General features: G+C 43.9%; 2 protein-coding genes across 8 annotated transcripts in view; both read right to left on the bottom strand.

Moving 5' to 3' along the window:
- The window catches only part of rev3l (REV3 like, DNA directed polymerase zeta catalytic subunit), a 46,540-nt gene extending 32,335 nt beyond the window's left edge, over positions 1–14,205 (bottom strand). For 2 of the 3 annotated variants that reach the window (XR_007143802.1, XM_047818183.1), the window contains exons 1-17: positions 13,381–14,205; positions 9,759–9,948; positions 9,312–9,386; positions 9,064–9,221; positions 8,837–8,954; positions 8,628–8,722; positions 7,864–7,968; positions 7,675–7,759; positions 6,810–6,949; positions 6,324–6,452; positions 5,917–6,145; positions 5,638–5,777; positions 1,804–5,539; positions 824–1,701; positions 622–710; positions 399–524; positions 76–268 (exon numbers count right to left, since the gene is read on the bottom strand). Coding sequence is in view for 2 of the 3 variants with exons in the window: in XM_047818183.1 (XP_047674139.1) it covers positions 76–268; positions 399–524; positions 622–710; positions 824–1,701; positions 1,804–5,539; positions 5,638–5,777; positions 5,917–6,145; positions 6,324–6,452; positions 6,810–6,949; positions 7,675–7,759; positions 7,864–7,968; positions 8,628–8,722; positions 8,837–8,954; positions 9,064–9,221; positions 9,312–9,386; positions 9,759–9,948; positions 13,381–13,522 (6,628 nt within the window). In the remaining variant the exon portion in view is untranslated. The remainder of the gene's footprint in view (positions 1–75; positions 269–398; positions 525–621; positions 711–823; positions 1,702–1,803; positions 5,540–5,637; positions 5,778–5,916; positions 6,146–6,323; positions 6,453–6,809; positions 6,950–7,674; positions 7,760–7,863; positions 7,969–8,627; positions 8,723–8,836; positions 8,955–9,063; positions 9,222–9,311; positions 9,387–9,758; positions 9,949–13,380) is intronic. The other variant, XM_027175136.2, reaches the window with a different exon arrangement.
- Positions 14,206–16,911: 2,706 nt separating this feature from the next.
- Positions 16,912–27,507, bottom strand: traf3ip2a (TRAF3 interacting protein 2a). 5 transcript variants are annotated; one of them, XM_047817932.1, is made up of 10 exons: positions 27,366–27,497; positions 27,000–27,043; positions 23,453–23,827; positions 22,492–22,585; positions 22,187–22,359; positions 20,954–21,042; positions 20,782–20,850; positions 19,362–19,466; positions 17,933–18,007; positions 16,912–17,428 (listed from the first exon to the last, which is right to left on the bottom strand). In XM_047817932.1, the coding sequence occupies exons 2-10, from the start codon at positions 27,013–27,015 to the stop codon at positions 17,252–17,254; spliced, it is 1,173 nt and encodes a 390-aa protein (XP_047673888.1). In that variant the 5' UTR covers positions 27,016–27,043; positions 27,366–27,497; the 3' UTR covers positions 16,912–17,251. The 5 variants fall into 5 exon arrangements, with proteins under 5 accessions (XP_047673888.1, XP_027030929.1, XP_047673887.1 ...); XM_027175128.2 differs by having other exon boundaries at positions 23,453–23,830; positions 27,366–27,496; XM_047817931.1 differs by having other exon boundaries at positions 23,453–23,830; positions 27,000–27,047; positions 27,379–27,462.
- Positions 27,508–27,790: the final 283 nt, after the last annotated feature.

Genomic DNA, 27,790 nt, shown 5'->3' with positions numbered 1-27,790 from the left:
ACATTCACATCGAGTCGGTCAGTCAATCCATCCTCATCCATATTAGACCAATAGAGTGAACAGAGGACATCTCACCTTGTCCTGAGCAGCGACAGTCTTTATCGATGACCACAGCGCCGCTTATCTGTTTCTTCTCTGATTCGGGAAGCGGCGTGTCAGAACTGAGGCAGTAAAATAAGGCACAGATGGGGTCGAACTCGGGGTCAGGTTTCAAATCTCGGCGTGTCCGAGCGTGCAGTTCCAAACCCATCACTGTTAGGTGCTGCACCTGAGGCAGATCATAAAGACCTTCTTTATCCATTACTTAGTAAAGCGATGTGTTAACACTAATCCTGTCCTAATGTACATTAAACCCCAAAACCCCATTAACAGGTAAAGCTTCTCAGCGGGGAACTGACCTCGTGCAGCGCTTTAGCTTCCTGCAGGTTCTGCATACCGACTTTGAACCCGTACGAGTTGCATAGCGACGGACCCTCGATCTGAGAGTTCTCCCCTTTGGGTACGTTCAGACCCGCAAAATGATTCTACGAAGAAAAGTTTCACGACTAAGATTAATTCCTAATGGAGAGTCGGTAACATGCGCCATATTCCCGGTCGGTGTAAGAGGACTTGTGACCCTACCTTCAGTTGTGTAGTGAGCAGAACTCTACACAATGCACTTTTGTTGCCGTTTCGTCTTTGCTGGATTCTCCGAGATTTGGGCTCCAGGTCTGCAAAATGTGATTTGATGTAATTAAATAATCAGGAAGTTTGTTAAATTAGCAGATGTTCTTGGAAATATTGGTGCAACAATTTATTATAAACCATCTCCAAGTGTTCAGACCTGAGACAGGACTGCAGTCTGCAAGCTCACAGGCTCCACTGCTTCTCATCTTGCAGACAATGGGGGTGCTGTGGAGGAGGGAGGTACCGGAAATCTCCCCATCCTGCTCCTTTATAGGACATGTTGATGGACTGAGGAACTGCTTTGGTTTAATGCTTTCTGGTGAGAAAGGATCGATGCCTAGTTTAGGGGACGTTAATCCATCTCCTAATTCCTGCTTCTTATCGTTCGGGTTCGGTTTGTTGGACGTTGGTTGCCATGGTGGCAGAAAAGAAGGGTCTGGGGATGGGGTCTGTTTAAGGGAATTTACTTCTCTCTCCTCTTGGCATCTGGTTTCAGCCTCCATGGCACATTTAACCTCCTTTGGACTGTTGCTAGAGGCACTTGTCTCTACTGGAGATAAACTCAGAGGCAAAGTTAATCCCGTCTTCCTGACGGTCTGCAGGGCTGAAACTGCCTCGTCCTGCTTCTGGGACAGAGACAAAATGCTTCCTAACTCATTGTGGTGTGGTGATTTATTCTTGTCCTGGATTGGCATCACGTTTGACGCGTCGAGTCTCCTTTTCCGATCTCTCTGAAGGCACTCGAATCGTCTCTTAGCTTGTAACCACAGTTGTACACGTTCCCGGCTTGGAGCACTTTTGCAAGGCAGTAAAATCACCACCTGACCGCTAGCAGGAGACGGACTGCCCCGTTCCTTCTTGTCTTTGGCCGTGCTTGAGGAGTCATTGCCACAAGAAGGTGAAGACCCTGGACGTGTCATGGCAAAGAATGCGGTTTTCCAGAATTGCAGACCTTCTTGTGATAAACCACCAACAAATTCAGTCAGATCTTTTGCTAACCTTGTTTCCAGAATTAGTTTGTGTCCAGCAATCTCTCTGTGTGGGAAAAAGAGTTTTAATACAACAACATGATCATTTGTTTTCACAAGCTTTGGAACTTTATCCAACACTGAACAAACACCATACTGGCTAACTTACCTCGGTCTCAAAGGCAGGTCAGAGGGGTCACTGCAAAAAGGTTCTTGATAGGAAGCCTCTGAAAGATCCAGCTCCAGCAGGGTAGCGAGAATCTCCTCACGACTAGGAGGGGACATTAGGGGCTTGAGGATATGAACTCCTACACTCTTTTGACTGCTGCTCCTTATTTGTGACACAGAGCCGATAGACCGTGGTGAACTACTGGGAGTTGTAGATGTAAAAAGCTCACTACCGTCCAGCAGATCCCCTGTAGGCGACACGCCGTTATCAGCAAAAGAGACAGATGTCAGGGGTAAGAAGTGGTCAGGATGTAATAACAGGTCACTTTTCTCACAGTGAAAGTCTTGAAAGTGGCTGCCATGTATTTTAGCCAATGAAATGCCCCAGTTTCTGTTTCTCAACACCTTCTCAGAGTCCAGCAGAGACAGACAGAACTCATTTGAGAACTCTTCTTGCTCCATCAAAGAGGATCTATTGAAGAGCTCGGGGCTTCCTGGCCTCTCCGATTCACGTAAGCAGTTCTCCTCAATGTCTAGGACCTTCTCCTGCCCATTACCCAAACCCATAGAAGACACCGGGTCGTGTTTATTATCACTGAGGAATTTCTGAGGCAAATTCTTGTCCGTTAAAACAAACTGGTTTCCAGAATACAGGCTAGAAAAGTCGGCCTGGCCGACAGCGTTGATGTCAAAACTGTAATTGTGAGGAACCTCAGGAGATAAACTATCTTCAATGGAGTAAGAGCTGTCAAAACCAGGATCAGACAAGAACACAGGGCTCCCATCCGACATTGTAGGTTCCGACCGAACGGAGTCTTTCGTTCTGCCGCTCTTTTCTTTTCTCCCTCTTGGCTTTGACTCCTTTGGCACCAAATGTCTCTGGATTCTGGGCTTTCTTGATGTTGCTGAAGATGCCTTTCTAGGTTTTGCAACTTCAGACGTTTTTTTAGTGTTAGAAGCCATGTTTAATACGTTATCTACCTGAGAGCACTGCCCCTGCCTTTTCTGGAGCAGTGCCTTCAAAACTGCGATGCCAGAAGGCATCTCCAGATGAGCTGGTGTCTCTCCGTTCTTTGGCATTAACTTTACTTCGGTAAGATCTTTTTGCGGTGCAGGCATTAAAACATTCGAGGGTGTCGTGAGATCACGGGTTTGAACAGAAGCGTTTTCTACATTCTTTTTGGATTGACGTCTCCTGGGTTTGGGTGGCATCTTTGGGTTTGGCTGCGAGTAATGAACATCTTTAGAAGTTTGTTTTCCACCATAAGCTCGATCTTCACTGGCAGGGAGTGAACTGGAGTTGGCATTACTGTGTGTTATGACTGAGCATGGTAATGCAGTGGTCTTCTCAGCAAGCCTTTGAGGAGACCGAGAACATAGTGGTACTGAAGCAGAAACACTGCTGACCAGTTCGTCTCCAGCATTCGTTTGGATCGACTCGGATTTTGGTTCAGTGTTAAACGGGAGTGCAGGAGAATCACTACTGAAATGAAGACTTTTTTGGCAAGAACCTGGATGCTGGGAGGAGGGAGACGAAGCATCAGATAGTGTTTGTGTCCGTTGATGGTCATCAGCTGGATACAAAGACTGTGAACTATTCAGAGGTCCTGCAACCACAGAAGACCTTTCCGATCTCTCTGCCTGGTTCTTCTTAAAAGACCTCCTGGTTTTCTGAGGAGCAGATTTATTATTTCCAGTTTCTTCCCGAAGATGAACGTCTTTTTTTGGCTTTCTTGAAGTTCGACGGCTCTTTTTTGATGTTTCCCCAGTTACTGACGTTTCACTGACAGATGGCTTGACAGGAGTCTTAGCTTTTTGTTTTGGGCTGGCACCAGAAAGCTTTCTTGGTTTAGCTCCCCTGCCTTTACTACCACAACGGTTCCTGGATGATCCCTTATATGACAAGCTAAGACAAGGATCACTATGAGGGTTTATCAACCCAGCATTAGACTCGGAGTCTAACAGAGGGTCAGTTGGAGACCAGCATCGAGGTGGGGTTGACTCAGTAGGACTGGATGCTCTCTCTGAGAGGTAACCCAGATCCATCAGCACGTCAGAATACTCTTTGCAGAAGTCGTCGGTGAGATCATTATAACAAGGCCTAGGAGCAGGCAGTTTTGTTAAAGACGACGTTTTCACTTTTTTAGTCCTGCGTCCTTTTACGACACTTGTTCTTTGAAAGTGGCAGAGTTTCCCTGACTGAGGTGTGACCTTGGCCTTACGTTTGGGCTGTTTCTTTACCTTCGGTTCAGGAACAGGATATCTGACCGCCGTCGACTCGGGAACCTTCGGCCAGAAGTCTTTCATAGGGGCAAGTTTCCCATAATGCTCAAGCTTCTGTGGTGTCAGTACCACTTGTGACTCATCTCCTTTGACCCTTGCCATCTTTACCAACATGTTTTTCTGGCCTTTAAACCTGTTGATTATAATGTATTTGATGATGACTGGTGGCTCTTTTTTAGACAACTTCCTCTTCTTTCGACTACTGGTAAGAAAATAGTTGTCTTTAAGGCTGTCTTGATGTGCCAAGGTTTGTTTAAAAGAAGAAGGACTCAAGTGATCATCTTCACTGTCATAACTGACCATTTTACGCTTGGTACGAAGGGTATACTTGCTGCCTGGTAAACTAGACACTTCAGTGCAAGTTATTTTGTCAGGAAGATCGGGCAGACTTTTCTTGACAGAACCTTCAACCGTAACTTGACCAACAGCATCAGATTTTGTGAGTTCAGAGGTTTCCATCACAGTTTTCTCCTCCATTTCCTTGCTTGGCTGGACTGGTGTGATGAAGGTCAAACCTGTAGCCACCTCATTTTGGGAGGTTTGTGAACATTCGGTCAGACTCTTTTGACTTGCTGTACTGTTCCTCTTCTTGTTTAACTTCATTCTTGACCTTTTTTGTTCCAAATGATCCAAGCTACAACCACCATCCATCATCTTACTTCTGACCTGCTTCTTCAGAGGCCTTGAGAGACAGTTTGAGAGAATGACACTTGGGAAGAATTTGTAGTGTGCCTCCTGCTGGGCCACGATTTTTCTTTCTGTTTTGTTTTCTTGGTAGTCTTCATATCTTATCTTAAGCTCCCCGACATCACCTTCCTCACTGTTCTGCTCCATTTTACCCTCTTGAGGTACCAGACACTCAAGATCTTTCACTAGGCTCGGAGCCTCGAGATGACTTAGCACAGAGGAGGTTCTGGAGTCTTTTACACTTTTCTCCAGCTCGGTTTTAAGCTCAGAATAGCACAAAGAAATGCTGTGATTCTTCAAGATGGAAATGTGGTTCTTCTCAGCATTTTTGATGCTATTATACTTTTTGGAGCTCTGGGAGTGCTTTGCGGTTCCAAAGCTTAAACACTCCGGGTCTGTCTGGTTAACGCCTCCAGCTTTGATCTCATCTGTGTAATGCGAGTAACCGCCCATTCTGTCAGCACCAACCAGGGGCATATTTGATGGGATTGGGTGTTTGAATGGTGGGATATAAGTGATGTCTTTATTCACTTTGAACCCTGTTAATGGTTCACTTTGATCAGGAAGGTTCTTGTCATCTGGTTCCTCCTTACCAAGTGATAGGGACTGACTATGGTCAAGATGTTTGTACTCCAGAAGGATTTGAGGTGAGGTCGGGGGCTCTAGGTGAACACTTTCACTCTGAAAGTGATTGTTCCTGCCCAATATCTTATCGTTAGCAGTCAGTGACGAGTGAGCTCGAGATCCTTTGTCAGATAACGACGAATCTGCAATGGGATGAGAGACAAAAAGCGTAGCTTTAAACTAATGCTAATTACATGACAGTGTGAAGGTTCTTTGGGTTTTAGAGGGTGTTTATACGCACCGCTGTTCTCGTCTGCAGCCCCATCCAGCTGGGGAATAGACAGATTAGCAAAGAGATGGTTTCCACTCCAGTCCATCTCTTCCTCCAACAACTCGTGCTCCTCTTCACTCAAGCTTTCATTTGCTTCTTTCTCTAGCGGACTATAAAATAAAGGCAAGAAGTTAAAGAGTGGAATAAAAGAATTAATAACACACTATTTTATTTTCTCTGCTTGTCCTGAGTACCAACACCCAGAACTGACACAAATGACTTCTGTAATGAGAGATCAGAATCCCGTACTGAGCTGACGGGTCTGGGAGATCATTATCCCATCTCTGTGACATCATCACGCTTATATCTGCTTCTTCTTTCTCCAGCTCAGGAACTGCCTCTTCCTCATCGCTGTTGTAGGGGCAGCTAAGACTTCCTGATATTTCCTGACGGGGAGCAGTTATTGGAACATCTTTTTGAAATCGATGATCTGCGAGTCCCTCGAGAAAGTCCACCATGGCTTGATCCTGGCTGTTATCTACAACCCCAAGGAACAAAGCAAAATGAATGGAAATGAATCTAAAGAAGTATGCTTTGTGGTTAGAACCTTCTCACCGCTGCTCGCCTTCACGTCAAATCTGAATCCTTTTACTGTCCTTTGTTTATCTCTTTATAAATTAGATGAATAGAGAACGTGTGTAAGAGGGACAGCTTACTGAGTATAAGGGACGTGTTGGACTTCTGAGACATGGGCAAGAAGGTCTGACTGTTCTCCAACAAGCTCAAAATGGCCTCTTCATCCACAACAGCTACTTCTGCAGCTTTGGCTTCAGACCGTTTATTATCTTAACGGAGAAAGAGAGGAAAAAGTTTGTTAATAAGAAGAATGTTTAGAAATGAGAAATGGATAATGGGTCTGATTTATTTATTTATTTTCTTTATTTGTTGTTTAATGCCATATCGGCGGCAGCGGCTAGATTCATGGCAACATCCGTTCATTCATTCATTCCTTTTCTACCGCTTATCCGAACTACCTCGAGTCAGGGGGAGCCTGTGCCTATCTCAGGCGTCATCGGGCATCGAGGCAGGATACACCCTGGCCAATAATCCAAACCCCTCTTAGCTCAGTCTTCCTCAGAGACGTTTGTTATGGTGATGTCATTTATACCTGTACTATAAATCATTACTCCCTGATGTATTACCTGCCTCACCTCTGGGCATATCTTTGTGCACCTCCACCTGGCTTGCAGGTGGTGGATCACCAGAAGTTAGATCATCAGGATGAAGGGAGAGGACAGGGAAATCATCATCATCATCATCTTCTTCAATGTCGCTTTGTGTCCTGGTGAGAAAAACAAACTGCTTTCAGATGTGAAGATGAGAGCAGGTGTGCACCGGTCTGTCCGCCGGCCTCGTCCTAAATCACAAGTGTTATGAGCTGTAGGTTATAACGCAGAGAACCTTTAGTGAGGAACATGATGAAGACTAATAAAGAATAACTCTCACACACACAAAGTAATTAGTGTAAAGAGAAGCTCAGGAGACATTGTGTTAATTATTGTGTCAGTAGAGGAGCTCCAGTGTGTGTGTGCAGCTCTAATACGTCTCTGTAGATCTAGTGCTGTTTCTCTCTTACTGCCTTCCTCCCTCTGTCCTGCTCTCTCATCTGAGTCCTGACCTGTATCTCTCTCTGTACTGTGTGTGTGTCTGTGTGTCTGTGTGTGTGTGAGTGTGTGTGTCTGTGTGTGTGTGAGTCTGTCTGTGTATGTGTGTCTGTGTGTGTGTGTCTGTGTGTGTGACTGTGTGTGTGAGTGTGTGTGTGTGTGTGTCTGTGTGTGTGAGTGTGTGTGTGTGAGTGTGTGTGTGTGAGTCTGTCTGTGTGTGTGAGTGTCTGTGTGTGTGTGTGTGTGTGTGTGTCTGTGTGTGTGTGAGTGTGTGTGTGTGTCTGTGTGTGTGTGAGTCTGTCTGTGTGTGTGAGTGTCTGTGTGTGTCTGTGTGTCTGTCTGTGTGTGTGTGTGTGTGTGTCTGTGTGTCTGTGTGTGTGTCTGTGTGTGTGTGTAAACTCACAAATCAAACTGGTTTTCTCTTAATTTCTCCTTAATCCTCTTCATGAAGAAGCGCTCACTCTCCACCGGCTCCATGCATGGACGATCTGAAACACACAGACACACCTCCATCACTCTATAAGAGTTATACAGGAACATGGGAACTTTGTGTGTGTGTGTGTGTGTGTGTGTGTGTGTGTGTGTTTCTCACCCTGAGACTGAGGAGTTTCTATCTGTGAGTTCTCGTTCCTCTCTCTCCGTCTTTGCTTCTCATCCTCCCAGATAGCCTGCAAACCGGGATTCCTTCCGATCTGATCTGCACACACACACAGTCACACAAAGACACACACACACACACACACACACAGTCAGACAGACACACACACACAGTCAGACAGTCACACAAAGACACACACACAGTCACACAAAGACACACACAGTCACACACACACAGTCACACAAAGACACACACACACACAGTCACACACAGACAGACACACACACAGACAGACACACACACAGACAGACACACACACACACAGACAGACACACACACAGACAGACACACACACAGACAGACAGACACACACACACAGACAGACACACACACACAGACAGACACACACACACAGACAGACAGACACACACACACAGACAGACAGACACAGACAGACACAGACAGACAGAGACAGACACAGACAGACAGACACAGACAGACAGACACAGACACAGACAGACACCGACACAGACAGACACCGACACAGACACAGACAGACAGACACAGACACAGACAGACAGACACAGACAGACAGACACAGACAGACAGACAGACAGACACAGACAGACAGACACAGACAGACACAGACACAGACAGACACAGACACAGACAGACAGACGTAAACATTCAGGTGGGGGCAGTAAGTCACCCCAAACACTTCCATCTCCTTCTATACTTTACATAAGTTTACTGCTTACTCTCCATCTCCAGGCGATTCAGGATGTCTGCTGCTACAGCGTCGGCCTCCAGCTCACACACACTCACCCGCGCCACATCCTCCAACACCAAAGAGCTGCAACACACACACACACACACACACACACACACACACACACACACACACAAAAGACAATGTGTAATGTTTCTGAGCAGATAATCAGAAATATTCAGTTATTCTAAACCTCACCTGGGTAAATTATTCTCATCCCACCGAGCAAACGTGCCTCCCAACACACTGGCACTGAGTCTGGGACTGTTCATTGTTCCTTCATCTTCTACAGGAGTCTTACACTGCTCACCTGGGTCTAACACACACACACACACACACACACACCCTTTTATTTATTCCTTAACTTACTTAATTAAAATAGACAGTAAAACCTGTGTGTGTGTGTGTGTGTGTGTGTGTGTTACCTGGTGTGTGGCGTCTGAAGCGCACCGCTGACAGGTGGATGAGATTCATTCCGTACAGGTTGAAATCGATAAAGAACTGCAGCAGGAACGGGATGTGAGCTTCATGAGGCTGGAAACACTTATTCATCACAGCTCCACCCTGCAGCAGCTCACACACTCTGTAACACACACACACACAAAGTTACACACAATAACAAACTACACAACAAGCTTCACCAAGCAGCTGAACAGGACTCACAAACACACACCTCTTAACCATCTGAGGATTGTAGAGGTAAATCTTCATAAATGGCTTCTCTTCAGGGTGGAATCCATAGAATGGCCTGAGAGAGAGAGAGAGAGAGAGAGAGAGAGGGAGAGAGAGAGAGAGAGAGAGAGCGACAGACAGACAGAGAGAGAGTGAGAACGAGAGAGAGAAAGAGAAAGAGTGAGAGAGAGAGAGAAGGAGAGAGAGAATCTTTACCATCATGATAATGTAAACTATTCTTCAGTTTTTACCAGCAGTGTGTATGTGTGTGTATGTATGTGTGTGTGTGTGTATGTGTGTGTATGTGTGTGTATGTGTGTGTATATATGTGTGTGTGTGTGTGTGTATGTGTGTGTATGTGTGTATATGCGTGTGTGTATGTGTATATGTGTGTGTGTGTATGTGTGTATATATATATATATGTGTGTGTGTGTGTGTGTACACGTACATCCCAGAGACGAGTGTGACCTTGAACACATGCATGGTGTGTGAGGACGGGTTCCCCATGCTGACGTTGACTGCTCGGTCGATGCTGAAGGCCACCTGTCTCAGGTAACGCTCCGGCTCCTGTCCAAATCCATCATAGGGCACGTAGATGTATGGGAACACACCGTGTACGTGCAGACATGTCTTCTGACCTACACACACACACACACACACACACACACACACACACACACACACAAACACACACAATTATATATGTTTAATAAAAGTCACTGAAACCGAGAGCTTTAGATCAACAAGCTTTTATTGTCATTTCAACTGATTACAGCTGGTGCAGCACACAGTGACATAGAACATGGCTCCTCCAGGAAAAAGACAAACTCTCTCTCTCTGTCTCTCTCTCTGTCTGTCTCTGTCTCTGTCTCTCTCTCTCTCTCTCTCTCTCTCTGAGTGATGAAAGTATCTCTTCGTGAGACTGGTGCCCATCATCAGGCTGGTTGCCTGGCAACAGCTGCAGCCCATGCATCAAAGAGTATACGTCTGAGTATGCAACTGCATTCTGCATCTCTCTGTCTCTCTCTCTGTCTCTCTCTCTCTCTCTCTGTCTGTCTGTCTCTCTCTCTATCCCCCTCTCTCTTTCTGTTCTCCCACCACCACCACCACCACCACCACCCTGGTGGTATATGATTGAAGAGTTGGCACTGGGCCAAGCAGCGAGACAGTTTTGATATCAGCATATGCTAACGTTTTCCCTAAGGTTTAAAACGCACTTAACACCAACACACACACACACACACACCCCCACACACCAACACACACACCCAGACCAAACCAACACACTACATTAACACTAATGTACAGTAAATAGCGTCTAGTGAGTAGTGTAGTGAATATTACTGAGTACATAGTGAATACCAATGAGTGTGTAATGAATAATAATTAATTAATTAAGGTCCAACTGTAAACACATCACAAACATGTGGACGGAATAAACATTAGTGTGTGTGTGTGTTTAATTCTGACTGAAATTCTCCTGCTATGTTATGGTTTACGTTCTGATGAGTAATCACACACACACACACACACACACACACACACACACTCACACACACACACACACAGTTCCAGTCTCTGATTATGTGACGTGAGAATTCAGACACACCATGAATATCAAATTACCCCCCACTCACTCTCCATAACTCTGTGTGTGTGTGTGTGTGTGTGTGTGTGTGTGTGTGTGTGTGTGTGTGTGTGTGTAAATGATAGACGATGTAGAGGCTAAAACACACACTACTCACTTTGTGACTTGGGATGTGGCCATGTGCAGCTCCCTTAGTGCACTACATTAGTGCACTACATTAGTGCACTACATTAGTGCACTACATTAGTGCACTACATTAGTGCACTACATTAGTGCACTACATTAGTGCACTACATTAGTGCGTCACATGACCTGTAGAACTCAGTGACTTACCTTTTTAAACTGTTTTATATAATTTTGCTGTTTTAAAATTTTTGGTTTGATAGAAAAAAAAATCCTTTCCTGTAGTGTGTACTACAACACACCACCTCACCCCCTACACCGGGTGCACGACTGCACCTCACTCCCTACACTAAGTGCACACCACCTCACCCCCTACATTAAGTGCACTAAACCTACAATATACCACCTCACCCCCTACACCGGGTGCACGACTGCACCTCACTCCCTACACTAAGTGCACACCACCTCACCCCCTACATTAAGTGCACTAAACCTACAATATACCACCTCACCCCCTACACCGGGTGCACGACTGCACCTCACTCCCTACACTAAGTGCACACCACCTCACCCCCTACATTAAGTGCACTAAACCTACAATATACCACCTCACCCCCTACACCGGGTGCACGACTGCACCTCACTCCCTACACTAAGTGTACAGCACCTCACCCCCTACACTAAGTGCACTAAACCTACAATATGCCACCTCACTCACTACACTAGGTGCACGGTGCATGACTGCACCTCACCCCCTACACTAAGTGCACAGCACCTCACTCCCTACACTAGGTGCATGACCTCACCTCACCCCCTACACTAAGTGCACTAAACCTACAATATGCCATCTCACTCCCTACACTAGGTGCATGACTGCACCTCACTCCCTACATTAAGGGCACTAAACCTACAATATACCACGTCACCCCCTACACTAAGTGCACAGCACCTCACCCCCTACACTAAATGCACAGCACCTCACCCCCTACACTAAGTGCACAGCACCTCACCCCCTACACTAAGTGCACAGCACCTCACCCCCTACACTAAGTGCACAGCACCTCACCACCCACACTAAGTTCACTGCACCTACAATACGCCACCTCGCTCCCTACACCAAGTGCACGACTGCACCTCCCTCCGTACACCAAGTGCACCTCGCTCCCTACACCAAGTGCACCTCGCTCCCTACACCAAGTGCACCTCGCTCCCTACACCAAGTGCACCTCGCTCCCTACACCAAGTGCACGACTGCACCTCGCTCCCTACACCAAGTGCACGACTGCACCTCGCTCCCTACACCAAGTGCACCTCCCTCCCTACACCAAGTGCACCTCGCTCCCTACACCAAGTGCACGACTGCACCTCGCTCCCTACACCAAGTGCACGACTGCACCTCGCTCCCTACACCAAGTGCACGACTGCACCTCGCTCCCTACACCAAGTGCACCTCCCTCCCTACACCAAGTGCACCTCCCTCCCTACACCAAGTGCACCTCCCTCCCTACACCAAGTGCACCTCCCTCCCTACACCAAGTGCACCTCCCTCCCTACACCAAGTGCACGACTGCACCTCTCTCCCTACACCAAGTGCATGACTGCACCTCCCTCCCTACACCAAGTGCACCTCCCTCCCTACACCAAGTGCACCTCCCTCCCTACACCAAGTGCACGACTGCACCTCGCTCCCTACACCAAGTGCACCTCCCTCCCTACACCAAGTGCACCTCCCTCCCTACACCAAGTGCACGACTGCACCTCGCTCCCTACACCAAGTGCACCTCCCTCCCTACACCAAGTGCACCTCGCTCCCTACACCAAGTGCACCTCGCTCCCTACACCAAGTGCACGACTGCACCTCGCTCCCTACACCAAGTGCACCTCCCTCCCTACACCAAGTGCACCTCCCTCCCTACACCAAGTGCACGACTGCACCTCTCTCCCTACACCAAGTGCACCTCCCTCCCTACACCAAGTGCACCTCCCTCCCTACACCAAGTGCACGACTGCACCTCTCTCCCTACACCAAGTGCACGACTGCACCTCCCTCCCTACACCAAGTGCACGACTGCACCTCCCTCCCTACACCAAGTGCACCTCCCTCCCTACACCAAGTGCACCTCCCTCCCTACACCAAGTGCACCTCCCTCCCTACACCAAGTGCACCTCCCTCCCTACACCAAGTGCACGACTGCACCTCCCTCCCTACACCAAGTGCACTACACTGAATAAGAGTCACACACATCAGATACTGAACTATTATAGGGAACAAGATGATCCCTACACGGCTTCCTCTTCCACGCGCGCGCGCGCACACACACACACACACACACACACACACACACACACACACACGTACCTGCCGGTGTGGCCCCGAATATCCTCACCACAGGCACTCTGTGCACCTCCGCATCTCTGAACTGAGAGAAACACACATCCAGCAGCTGCAGAGGCCTGGACAGGTAATAATCTGCACACACGATGCGCACAGAGAACATCATGGAGCTCCTCCTGGACCTTCTCCCTTGTTCTTCTACAGAGCCTTCTGATGTAGAGAAGAGCAGACGCTCTCACACACACCGCGATGAGGACACATGCTCTCCTGTAGGAATCAGAGAACTGATGATGATGATGATGATGAAGAAGAAGAAGAGGAGGATCTCTGCAGGTTAAATCTGTGATCTGGTTCTGTTCCTGGCTTTGACCCAAACCTGCAGCACGTAAACACACACACACACACACACACACACACACACGCTACACTACACTACACACACACACACGCTACAATACACTACACTACACACACACTACACACACACACACACTACACACACACACACACACACACACACAGGACAGGGAAAGATCTGGTGTTAAAGTCAGTCCCACAATAAGGACATGACAGTCATGAGGTTCAGTCACTCTTCTTTTCTTCTTTTCTGTCCTCTTTAGACACGCAGCAGCTCCACAACACGTCACGTCACTGATCCCCTTCTGTCCTGAAGCGCACGAGCAGCAGATCCGTGTGTTTGTGTCCCAGTGTTAATGCGTGTCACGGTCCATAATGTCCTGCTTTCCTCCCGGTCCGCTTGTGTAACCTGATCACAGCTCTGACTCCAATCAACGCCATTATTTTCCCTCCTCTCCCACCATCCCTTGCCGTGACCAAAACCCCGCCCACCGCCCGTTGATTGGTCGGCGGTGTCTCAAATCCTTCGCTATGATTGGTTAGAAGTATCCCGCTTGTCCTGGTAGTTTATATATTCACAAATGAAGACCCTTTGGGTTTCCATCGTGCTCGCCTGACTTTAAACATACTCACCATCGTGTAAACATTCCCTTAATAAGCCGTCCTAAGTAACATTTATTCCCGAAACTATTGTACAGATTTTATTCTTTATATTAACTTAAACATAACTAACCGAGTAGCTCGACAGGTTTCTAACGTTATAAACAACGACGAGCTTTTTTTAAATATATAATTCGTTCTTTTACACCGATCAGATAACGTGTCATTAAAAAGGTCTTTATTTACTAGTTTACATTTTAAACTAATTACTAAACAAATTTAGTATGTTTATTAACAATACATTTTTTCACAAATCCAGGCACATAAATAGTTACCTAAATATTTTCCCGTTGCTAGGCGGCTCTGGGTCCTCCAGTCATCCAATCAGATTAAACCCGGATATCAAATCCAACAGAGTCTTATGAGCTTTACATAAACCTGTAATAACTGTTTTTATCTGTTATAATAATGAAATAAATCCCTCTGTCTGTGGGGACCGTGTGTAGGCCCCTACACTCATGTTTATAAAGCATTCACTGTAGGACATTTTAACATTAACAATACAAACAATGCATTAGGACACATTTATTGACCTACTCAACCCCTTTGGGCTTAAACACAACATCACTAGAGAAACTCATCACCTTAATCATGCACTAGATTTATTAATACCACACAGACTAGTGGTATAATAGTCATACTCACACCCTCAAGAGGGAGACCCGTAACCTTGAGCGAAAGTGGAGAAAAACGAAATTAGAGGTTATTATAACTGTGTATAAGGACAGTATGTCCACCTATAGACAGGCTCTAAAAGCTGCTAGGGCTCTGAGCACCTGAGCAAACTCATAGGACATAACCAGAACAACCCCAGGGTTTTATTTAGCACAGTGACTAGTTTAGCAAATACCCAGAAATCTGAACACACGTCCATCACAGTTCAGTAGTGAGGACTTTATGAGATTCTTCACTTATAAAATTAAAAGCATCAGGAACACAATAGTTGATGATAATTGATATCAAAATAGTCCTCGCTTTAGGTTACGGCCCTAAAAGTTAAGAAACAGAATTTAGATCCTAATGAACTACCAAATTACAGACGTATCTCACACCTTCCGTTTATGTCTAGAAAAGGTTGTGTCTGTTCAACTGAGCTCCTTCTTACAGGAGAACAATATCTTTGAAGAGTTTCAGTCAGGTTTCAGGCCCCATCATAGCACAGAAACTGCACTTGTTAAAGTCACAAAGCTTCGGACCAAGACTGTATGTCACTATTAGTTCTACTTGACCTTAGTGCTGCATTCGACACTATAGACCACAACATTCTTCTAGATCGCTTACAAAATTACACAGGTATTCATGGTCAGGCTTTAAGCTGGTTTAGATCCTACCTGTCAGAGCGATACTATTTTGTAGAATTAAATGGTGAATCCTCAGTTTATTGCCAGTTAATTATGGGGTCCCTCAAGGGTCAGTCCTTGGACCCCTGCTCTTCTCGAAATACATGTTTCCATTAGGGAACATTATTAGAAGACATTGGATTAATTTCCACCGTTATGCTGACGACACAGTTATATATCTCATCAAAACCAGATGAAATAGCTAAACTGTCCAAATTAACTCTGCGTTAGAGAGACAAAAGGATGAGCTGTAATTTTCTGTAATTAAATTCTGATAAGACAGAAATATTACGTATCTGACCATAAACCAGTACACAGAAACTCTCACACTTTAACTCCCATTTAGAGGGATGTACTGCTACTAGTAGCTCGACAGTGAAAGACCTTGGTGTTATATTAGACAGTAACTTGTCTTTTAAAAATCATATCACTCACACTACCAAAACAGCCTTCTTCCACCTTAGAAATATTGCCAAGCTAAGAAACATCCTGTCTGTATCTGATGCTGAGAAGCTAGTTCATGCCTTCATGACTTCTGCTAGTTCCCAGAATATCTAAGCAGGGCTCTCAAGTTTTGAAGACAGGCCAGTGACAGCTCCAAATCTGTGTAGAAATCAGGTTAACTTTAATAATGTAATAGTGCTAATTAACAACTCATGAGATTAAAGTCAAAGATATCTGATTATAATTAAATATATCAGGAATACAGTATATGGTTTAACTCACAGCTCATATGAGAACTCACACAAATTGTAGTTAGAGGTGTATTGTGTATCTTGTGTGTGTGTGTGTGTGTGTGTGTGTGTGTGTGTGTGTGTGTGTGTGTGTGTGTGTGCTCTTATCAGCAGCACCATTTACTGTAGTTAATCATTTACACACACCAGCAGGAAAGCAACTAGTTCCTCCTCTAGTCAAGCTGATTTACACACAGACCAGCACCCCACCTCTCTCTCTCTCTCTCTCTCTCTCTCTCTCTCTCTCTCTCTCTCTCTCTCTCTCTCTCTCTCTCTCACACACACACACACACACACACACACACACACACACACACACACACACACACACACACACACACACACACACACACACAAACACACTCACAGGAGTGATTAATCACCCACACTGGCATGTGTTTGGGAGGAAACTCGGAGGACACGCAAACAGGAATCTGAGCTCAGCGTCAAACCCAAACACTCAATTAATCTATAAATCACTGTTTTATTAAAATCCATTTTTATTTTGATATGAAAAGTCAAAGTATTACAGTAGAAGTCTGCCCAGTAAAACCCAAAGACATGTTGAGCTAAAACTTGAATATTGCACATGAATAGAATTTAAGCTTCAAGATGGTGAGGTGTGTGTGTGTGTGTGTGTGTGTGTGTGTGTGTGTGTGTGTGTGTGTGTGTGTGTGTGTGTGTGTGTGTGTAAGAATTTCCTAAACTTCTCCCACACTGTGCTCATGTTTCCCTCTTCTTTATTTACATTTTTATTAGTGTATTAGTTTTAATCCATACAACATAACATTTTAACAGTAAAGTTCAACAGTTTAGTTGATGTGCTTGTGTGTGTCCCAGTGGTCTGATGCTGAGGGTGAGGTCCCGGCCGAGCGGGGGAGCGATGTATCTCTCCTCTCTTAGTAAACGTAGAAGCAGATCCTGAACATCACGAGGCCAACGAAACACACGAGTGCTCTGTAACCACAACGGGACATGACTCTACACACACACACACACACACACACACACACACACACACACACACACACACACACACACACACACACACACACACAAACACACACACCAGAATAAAACAAGAATTTTCAGGTTATAGAAATAGCCATCAGACTTGATCTGTTTGTAGTTATATGTTCACCTCTGACTGATCCACAGCACTGACACTGAAGTCTCCTTCACCACATCATACACACACACACACACACACACACACACACACACACACACACACACACACACACACACACACACACACGCCTGATTTTTTGACACATTAATCAACCAAACAGACTCATGTGATGTGTTTACTCAATTCTCTCTACTTTTGCTAATATCTCACACAAGCCGATTGGCTAAGCACACTTTAGAGATCAGTAGTCTGTAGGCGGAGCCTCTGAGTCTGAGACCATGGCATGGAAACTGCTCAGAATGTTCAGCTCATGTTTCAACACGTTATCCAGCAAATGGTTAGTGTTTTCTCACCTGGTTAGCGCTGGGGAAGAGAACAGGGACGAGTCTGAAATTCAGACAGCGCTGCTGGATAAACTCGTTCTGCAGCTAAAACAAATAATCACAGCACTATTCTAATGATTACACAACTAATAAATACACAATCATGAAAACAAATAGCTCAGATAAACATGTTAAGGAGATAAATTAACTAAGATCAGACAAATTAACTCCATTATTAAATCCATTATTTATCCAAATGTACTTTTAGAATAGAAATATTCTGTTTCCTGCTCAGTTTAACAACAGATTATATACAAATAAAGTTCAAACAGAGCTGAAAAATTAAGAACGTTTTGTTAACATAAAAGCATTTTATCTTCTTTTTAACATTATTAACAGATTCAAGCAATAAAACTAAACAAATAAAACCAGAGAAAAGTCTTTTTCTAAATTATCTGTAAAATGTAAATTAAAAAAAAATCTAATTTCTTGTGAGGAAAAAGTAATGACACCCCTTTGTATTATTTTGAGTATAAATGTATAAAATGACCTACAGCTTTATCACATCAGGGGTAAATTATTAGAACACTGTTACAGAGCATGGTGAAGAAGATTTGTCTTAAAGCTCAGATGTTTAGTTTGGTTTCCATCTTAATTGTTGAACTGAGAGGTTTCACTACGGTGAGATCCAAAAAACTCTCTGAGGCCTTCAGTAAGAAGACTGTTGATGTTTATGTGTCTGGTCAGAGATATAAAGATCTCAGAAGAATTTATAATCAGATTTACAAGTGGAGAACATTTAAAACTGCCAACATGGCCAGGTCAGGACGTCCAGGTAAATTCTCATCAAGAGCAAGATGATTTAAAGACGTCTCCAAAAACCCTAAAATATCATCACAGGACCTACAGCGACCTCCTGCTACAGCTGATGTCAAAGTGCATGAATCTACAATCAGAAAGAGACCGAACGACTTTAATGATCGTGGGAAAAAAGAAAAAGTATTTTTTGTTGTTTACATGTAATTACATCACTTTTATCTACAGGCACAAATTAAAACAAGATCAGAAATTGACATGTTGACATTTTTAAATAAAGAACTGAATGTTTAATGGTGTGTTCTGGGTTTCACATAAAGATAGATAGATAGAGAGAGAGAGAGAGAGAGAGAGAGAGAGAGAGAGAGAGATTAGCATGTAGTGTTAGCATTTAATTAGCAGTAGTGTCATAATCAGCATGTGTGCGTAAGACAGGAAGTGAGACACAATGAGACACAGAGAGACACAGTGAGACACAGAGAGACACAGTGAGACACAGTGAGACACAGAGAGACACAGTGAGACACAGAGAGACACAGTGAGACACAGACAGACACAGTGAGACACAGACAGACACAGAGAGACACAGAGAGACACAGTGAGACACAGTGAGACACAGAGAGACAGTGTTAAAGCTGGTCACCTGACTGTGGATGTATTTGGTGTGCAGGCCGTGTTGGTCAGATCCGTCACCCTCGATGTCCAGCTTGTACTTTGGACTGATGACCATGATGATCAGAACTGATTTCTACAAAATCAAACCCGACATCTTAATGACTTTCCTTAGGATCTGAAGTGATTTACACCTAAGCCCTCACTACACTCACATTACACTGTTAACCAACAAACAAATAAACGTTGGTGAAAATGAGCTCCATGTCACTTTTGATCTCTATTACAGACAACAAACTAACAGCCAATAAACCTGACCATTGCCTGTTAGCAACATTAGCATCAAAGTTAACATCAGCATAAAACCTGTTTCTTCTTATTCAAATACATTGGATTTATTCCAGATAAACCTGTCAGATTAGAAACCATAAGGATTTATCTCTGCTCAAGCATGCTAACACACTATGCTATGCTAGCTGTTCATCTCACAGCCATGTTAGCACTGTGAATGCTAGCTGTTCATCTCACTTAGCCATGTTAGCACTGTGAATGCTATTATTATTATTATTATTATTATTATTATTATTATTATTATTATTATTATTATTATTACATTTTTATATGTAATACAATATGTATATTACATATTAATATATTTATTATTATTATTATTATTATTATTACAATGCCATATAAGAGAGGACACTTTCCTCTACCATGGACCATTTCTGTCCTCTGTCCACTAAACCCAAGGTTCTTGTCCTTCTCCTTGGCTGTCAGATGTGTTGTGCAGCAGTCAAAGAGAACTAAGATCAGCAGAGAGGAAGTGGAAGAAGTCACAACTGGATGCAGATCCACTCCCTTCCACTACGCTTCAGACCCAAAACCTTCTGCCCTTTATCACCACGATCATCAATGGATCACTAACATCTGGCCATGTACCAACTGTTTAAAGAGAGCAAGGGTTATTCCCATCCTCAAGAAACCTCACTGCTGTGTTCCTCCACTGGCTCCTGTAGCTGAACACATCAGATTTAAACACTGATGCTGACCTACAAAGCCAAAACCAGACCATCTCCCTCTTACCCCAAAGCCCTCATCACTCCTCACACTGCACCTCACACCCTCAGATCTACAGCACTGCCCCACCGGTCCCACCATCTCTCAGGGTAAGAGGGAAGTTTACTACAAGACTCTGTTCTGTTCTGCACCGAGGTGGTGGGATGAACTTCCCCTAGGGGTCTGAACAGCTGAGTCACTGGACATCTTCAAATGATGGTTGAAGACCTACTTCTTCATTAAACACTTAAACTAGCAACTAGCGCTTTTTCCTGTGTTTTATGTTTAAAAAAAAAAAAAAGAAACCCAACACAATAAATAAAAAGGTAAAAGTTATTCAAATAGAAGCATTTATCCACATGGATTTTAATCAATGTCCAGAACAAACTCACGTCTTTTAAATAGCCGTCCATCCACTTGTTCACATCCATCTGCCGCACAGCGTTATCAAAAATATCGATCTAGAGCAAAGAGGAAGAGAGTCGCAGTGCAGTTACACCTTCAGCCTTGCACTCATCCACTAAAGGGTTAAAGAGATCATCTGCAGATCTCAAATAAACTTACAGCCGGTCTGAAGCCTTGATTGATCAGAAACGTCACAAACGGAAAGATCTCCTCCGCCACGTCCACGGAATAGGTGATGAACACAGTGCCTGAAAATCACAAGACTTTTACATCAGTCACCTGAGTGAGGAGGTCATCTAACCCACGTGTCAGCGTGTGATTTAGTGTTTAGTCAGTGTTTATCCTGCTAACCAGTAAAGATCCTTAACACATCATGACAAAACTGGATGCCATGTCATCCTATATAATCTCATCCTGTATAATCTCATCCTATATAATCTCATCCTATATAATCTCATCCTGTATAATCTCATCCTATATAATCTCATCCTGTATAATCTCATCCTGTATAATCTCATCCTATATAATCTCATCCTGTATAATCTCATCCTATATAATCTCATCCTGTATAATCTCATCCTATATAATCTAATCCTGTATAATCTCATCCTATATAATCTCATCCTGTATAATCTCATCCTATATAATCTCATCCTGTATAATCTCATCCTATATAATCTCATCTTGTATAATCTCATCCTGTATAATCTCATCCTGTATAATCTCATCCTATATAATCTAATCCTGTGTAATCTCATCCTGTATAATCTCATCCTATATAATCTCATCCTGTATAATCTCATCCTATATAATCTCATCCTGTATAATCTCATCCTATATAATCTCATCCTATATAATCTCATTTTATATAATCTCATCCTATATAATCTCATCCTGTATAATCTCATCCTATATAATCTCATCCTATATAATCTCATCCTGTATAATCTCATCCTATATAATCTCATCCTATATAATCTCATCCTGTATAATCTCATCCTATATTATCTCATCCTATATAATCTCATCCTATATAATCTCATCCTGTATAATCTCATCCTGTATAATCTAATCCTGTGTAATCTCATCCTGTATAATCTAATCCTGTGTAATCTCATCCTGTATAATCTCATCCTGTATAATCTCATTTTATATAATCTCATCCTGTATAATCCCATCCTGTATAATCCCATCCTGTATAATCCCATCCTGTATAATCTCATCCTGTATAATCCCATCCTGTATAATCTCATCCTGACTCAATGGAAAAGATAAAAGTTCTGCAAATCTCTTGGTTTTTTCTGGAGTTTTTAGAAGGTAATAGCCCCATCGATGGGACGTGCAGAGACGAGACACATTACAGCTTAGCAGCAGAACTGAAATGCAGCTTACGGCAATCTTCTGGGAGACTGATGGTGCGCCTCACTTCCTGTGTCAGTACACGGCCTGTCTTGATAGGCTGAGAGGGATGAACACACACCTCTGACATCACATCAGGTGTGTCTCTCGCACGGGTGCTGTTCTGGGCCGTTGCCATTGGTACCACGGGTTTGAGGGCTGTTAACCTACAGGAGATCGCGAAGAGTGTGTCATTCATTTAACGTGTGTGTGTGTGTGTGTGTGTGTGTGTGTGTGTGTGTGTGTGTGTGTGTGTGTGTGTGTGTGTGTGTGTGTGTGTGTGTGTGTATGTTAGTTACCTGGCTTGTATGTGCCGCTGGTCTATGTGTGGTATGAGCATGTGTGCAGGTGGGGGGGGATATCTGGGACACTGAGGATCTACAGCATAGGGAGCTACACACACACACACACACACACAGACACAGACACACAGAGACAGACACACAGAGAGACAGACACACACATACACACACAGAGAGACAGACACACAGAGAGACCGACACACACATACACACACAGACACACAGAGACACACACACACACACACACAGACAGACAGACACACAGAGAGACCGACACACACATACACACACAGACACACAGAGACACACACACACACACACACACACACACACACACACACACACACACACACACACACACAGACACACAGAGAGACAGACACACACATACACACACACAGACACAGAGACAGACACACACACACACACAGACACACAGAGAGACAGACACACAGAGACACAGACACACAGAGAGACAGACACACACATAGACAGACAGAGAGACACACACACATACACATACCCACACACACACACACAGACACACAGAGACACACACGCACACACACACACACACACACACACACACACACACACACACACACACACACACACACAGAGACAGACAGACAGACACACACACACACACACACACACACACACACACACACACACACACAGAGAGAGACAGACACACAGAGAGACAGACACACACATAGACAGACAGAGAGACACACACATAGACAGAGACACACACAGACACACACACAGACACAGACACACACAGACACACACACACATAGACAGAGACACACACAGACACACACACAGACACAGACACACACAGACACACACACACATAGACAGACACACAAATTTAAACACAAAATAAAATGAATAAAATAAATCATGCTTAATTACAGGTTTGTTAGATTATTTGTACTGTAACTGTACCTACATGAACGTTTAAGTCCAGGTCGAGCGATTCGGGGCTGAATCTCTGCCACATTGGACAGGAGAGGAAGGGGCTGTTCCAGACTCTCCTCATCCTCACTCGGAACATTCCAGTGGCATTTGCCTGTGTAATCTAACTCACCTAGCTCTGCAGGTGCGACTACAGGAAGTTCAGCCCCATTGACCTTTAACCCCAATGCAAAACCATCATCTGGGTATTCAGACTGTTGTCTGTCATTAACCCTGATGTCATTACTTGGGGCTGTGATGTCATCAACATGCACCAAACACTGCTGACACACCGGCCAGGCCAAGTTCAGAGATGATGATGTCATCAACTCATCCATCTCGACTGGAAGGCTGAGATGAGGACAGGAGGCTTCTGAAAGAGAAAGTAGATAAGAGAAAGAAAGGAAGAGACAAAAGACCAACGTGAAAGTAAATCCTAAGGACGAAAGGTGGGTTTTTAAATGACTAATAAAGTTGTGAAGCTTTATTGTTGTTGGAGTAAAAATATTTTAGTAATGGAATAAAACATTTGTGTTTTATTTCTGTGGACTTAATCAGTGCTAATGATGCTAACATGCTAAAGAGATTTTGGTCAATAATGGAACGCTTAGAAAATATATATATAGGGGAGAGTGGGGTAAGATGACCCAGTGGGTAAGTTGACCCACCCCCTGTTTCTGGGCAAACATGCAAATTTGGTGTAATGTGACCATACATTCTGAAGGACTCGACATTTGTAATTTTTTGTGAAGATGAGAAGCACATGGGACAAGAGATAAGTTGGTTTATTTCAGGTACACTCGCTGTTGTGCCAAAGCAAACTTATCTAGGTCTAAAGTTGTGTGTGGTACATTGTGGTGATTTGTCAACATATAAAACCATGTGAATCATCAAGCTAAAAGTTAGCCTGAATTGCTAAGCTAGGCCATTTTTACCAAAATGGTGGCTATGGGGCAAAGTGAGCCAGATGATGTGGGGTAAATTGAACCAGTGGTTGGATCAATGAAGACACCTTTGCAGAGTTCTTTGAACATCTGGTTCACCATACCAAGTGCTCCTCTGACCATCTCATAGTGCTACTACTTGATTTAAGCAAAGAGAAAGGGGATTGTTATGCTCACAATTCCACCCCACACATCTCATCGCCTGCAGCTTCTGGACAAGAGTGTCTATGGTCCATTCAAGACCAATTACAGCCAGCATATACTGTATCACATCCCTGTATGTGTGAAGGAGGCTTTCATGTCAGCAATGACACCATGGAATATCTGTTCTGGATTCAGGTCCACAGGGATTTTTCCTTACAACAGAGATATTTTCTCTGATGCAGAGTTTGAACCATCTCATGGTGTCAGACAGACCAAACCCTGATGTGCTGTCTACTTCTGTAGAAGATCAACCCATGGCTTCAACCTCCACCTCCATGTAGGATCTGTCCCACTGAATGATGTGCTGAAGAAGCTTCCTAAACCTTGAAAGGTTGGACTTCAACTTTAACTGGTTTGTTTTGTGTTGTTTGAGGTAGCTTTAATAAATGACATTGTTTGGAAAGGTAAGTGAATTGTTAAATAACTTTTTTAAAAGTTTTTTTTTGTATTATACTTGTATAAAATAGGATGGTCAATTTACCCCCAAATGGCTCAATTTACCCACTGACTGGGATCAACTTACCCCTAGCCTGGGTCACATGAACCCTTTTTTTTCTGAGGTCATATTTTCAAGGATCTATGTCATAGGTGCATTCTTATATTTTCAGTTGATAGACAACATCCCAAAGTAACAGTAGATGTCTTTGTTTTACTTCTGTCTAAATTTCCCTTACCTGGAGATCCACATCAGTACAATCTGGCTCATCTTACCCCCCACTCCCCCCTACTGTATATACTCAAAAGTCTTGTCGAATTAGCTTTATCAGATCTGTGTATTGTTTCCTGAATAACGATGTATTATTTTGTCTAACGATGGCATAAGAATAAGAAGCATAACAATGTTCAGCTGCTAACGCTAGTGCTAGTAAGAGTGCCTATTTAACGTGTGTGTGTACACACACAAGCACACACACGTACACAAACACATGTACACACATGTACACACACGTAAACACACACGTACACACATGTACACACAAGCACACACACGTACACAAACACATGTACACACACGTAAACACACACGTACACACATGTACACACACACGTACACAAACACACATACACACACGTACACAAACACATGTACACACATGTACACACACGTAAACACACACGTAAACACACACGTACACAAACACACGTACACACACGTACACAAACACATGTACACACATGTACACACACGTAAACACACACGTACACGTACACACATGTACACACACGTACACAGACACGTACACAAACACACGTACACACATGTACACACACGTACACACACACGTACACAAACACACGTACACACACATGCACACAAACACACGTACACACATGTACACACACGTACACACACGTACACAAACACACGTACACACATGTACACACACGTACACACACGTACACACATGTACACACACAAGCACACACACGTACACAAACACACGTACACACATGTACACATGCACACACACATGCACACATACACATGTACACAAATGTACACACGCACACACATGTACACACACGCATGTACACACATGTACACAAGCACACACACGTATACACATGTACACACACACACACACCCATGTACACACGCACACACACGTATACACATGTACACACACACACATATACACACGTACACACATGTAAACACACACGTACACACATGTAAACACACACACGCACACACACGTATACACATGTACACACACACATACACACGTACACACATGTAAACACACACACGTACACACATACACACATATATACACACACGTACACACATACACACATATATACACACATACACACACACGTACATGTAGACACACACACGTACATGTAGACACACACACATACACTCATATATACACACACATGTACATGTAGACACACACACACATACACATATACACACACATATATACACACACACACACACACGTACACACATATATACACACACATACACACACATGTACATGTAGACACACACACACGCACACACATACACTCATATATACACACACATATATACACACACACACACACATACACACGTATACACACACACATACACACGTATACACACACATACACACACACACACACACACACACACACACACACACACACACACACACACACACACACATACACATGTATACACACACACATACACACGTATACACACACATACACACACACACACACACACATACACACACATACACACGTATACACACACATACACACACATACACACACACACACACACACACACACACACATACACACACATACACACGTATACACACACATACACACACACACACACACACACACACATATATATACACACACATATAAAAGCAGACGCTACGATACCTGAACACGACTCCATTACTCAGGATTATTCTCTAACAATCAAACTGTAACGAGAGACATGACGATAAACTCCATCATTATTCATTATTAAACTTCAGTTATTTGTCCTATCAATTTATATATTCGTATCATTATTAAAAGGTATAAGAATTCTCACACACACACACACACACACACACACACACACACACACACACACACACACACACACACACACACACACACAGACACACACACAGACACACACACACACACACCTGTGCTCACTGTAAACCGAACTTTGGCCTGCTTTAAACACAGTCTGAGGCTCTGCACTGATTTCACATTAATTTAAAATAAGACATATTTCTCAGCTCGCGCACTTACCTGTGTCAGGTGTGTCAGGTGTGTCAGGTGTGTCAGTTTCACCTGTACGACGCACACGGAAGTACCTTCTTTCACCTTTACAGGAAATAAGCGTTAGGAATGCAAATAGGGGAAAGTACCTACCTCTGAGCCTGGGGGCGGAGGGTGGGAGGGGGCAGAAAGAGAGAGAGAGAGAGAGAGAGGAAGAGAGAGTGAAAGACTGCAACCTAGTGGTCACTGAGTGTTGTGTGTGTGTGTGTTTGTGTGTAAAATTGGATTTATCACACTCTCTTATCCACAGTGACTTACAATTTCAATTTATACAACTGTGCAATTGAGGATTAAGGGCCTTGCTCAGGGGCCCAGAATTGGCAGCTTGGTGGACCTGGGATTTGAACTCATGACCTTCTGATCAGTAGTCCAACCCCTTAACCACTAGGCTAACA

The sequence above is a fragment of the Tachysurus fulvidraco genome, chromosome 9 (assembly GCF_022655615.1).
Source record: "Tachysurus fulvidraco isolate hzauxx_2018 chromosome 9, HZAU_PFXX_2.0, whole genome shotgun sequence".
Classification (NCBI taxonomy): Eukaryota; Metazoa; Chordata; class Actinopteri; order Siluriformes; family Bagridae; genus Tachysurus; species Tachysurus fulvidraco.
This window is presented reverse-complemented; position numbering and strand designations above follow the sequence as displayed.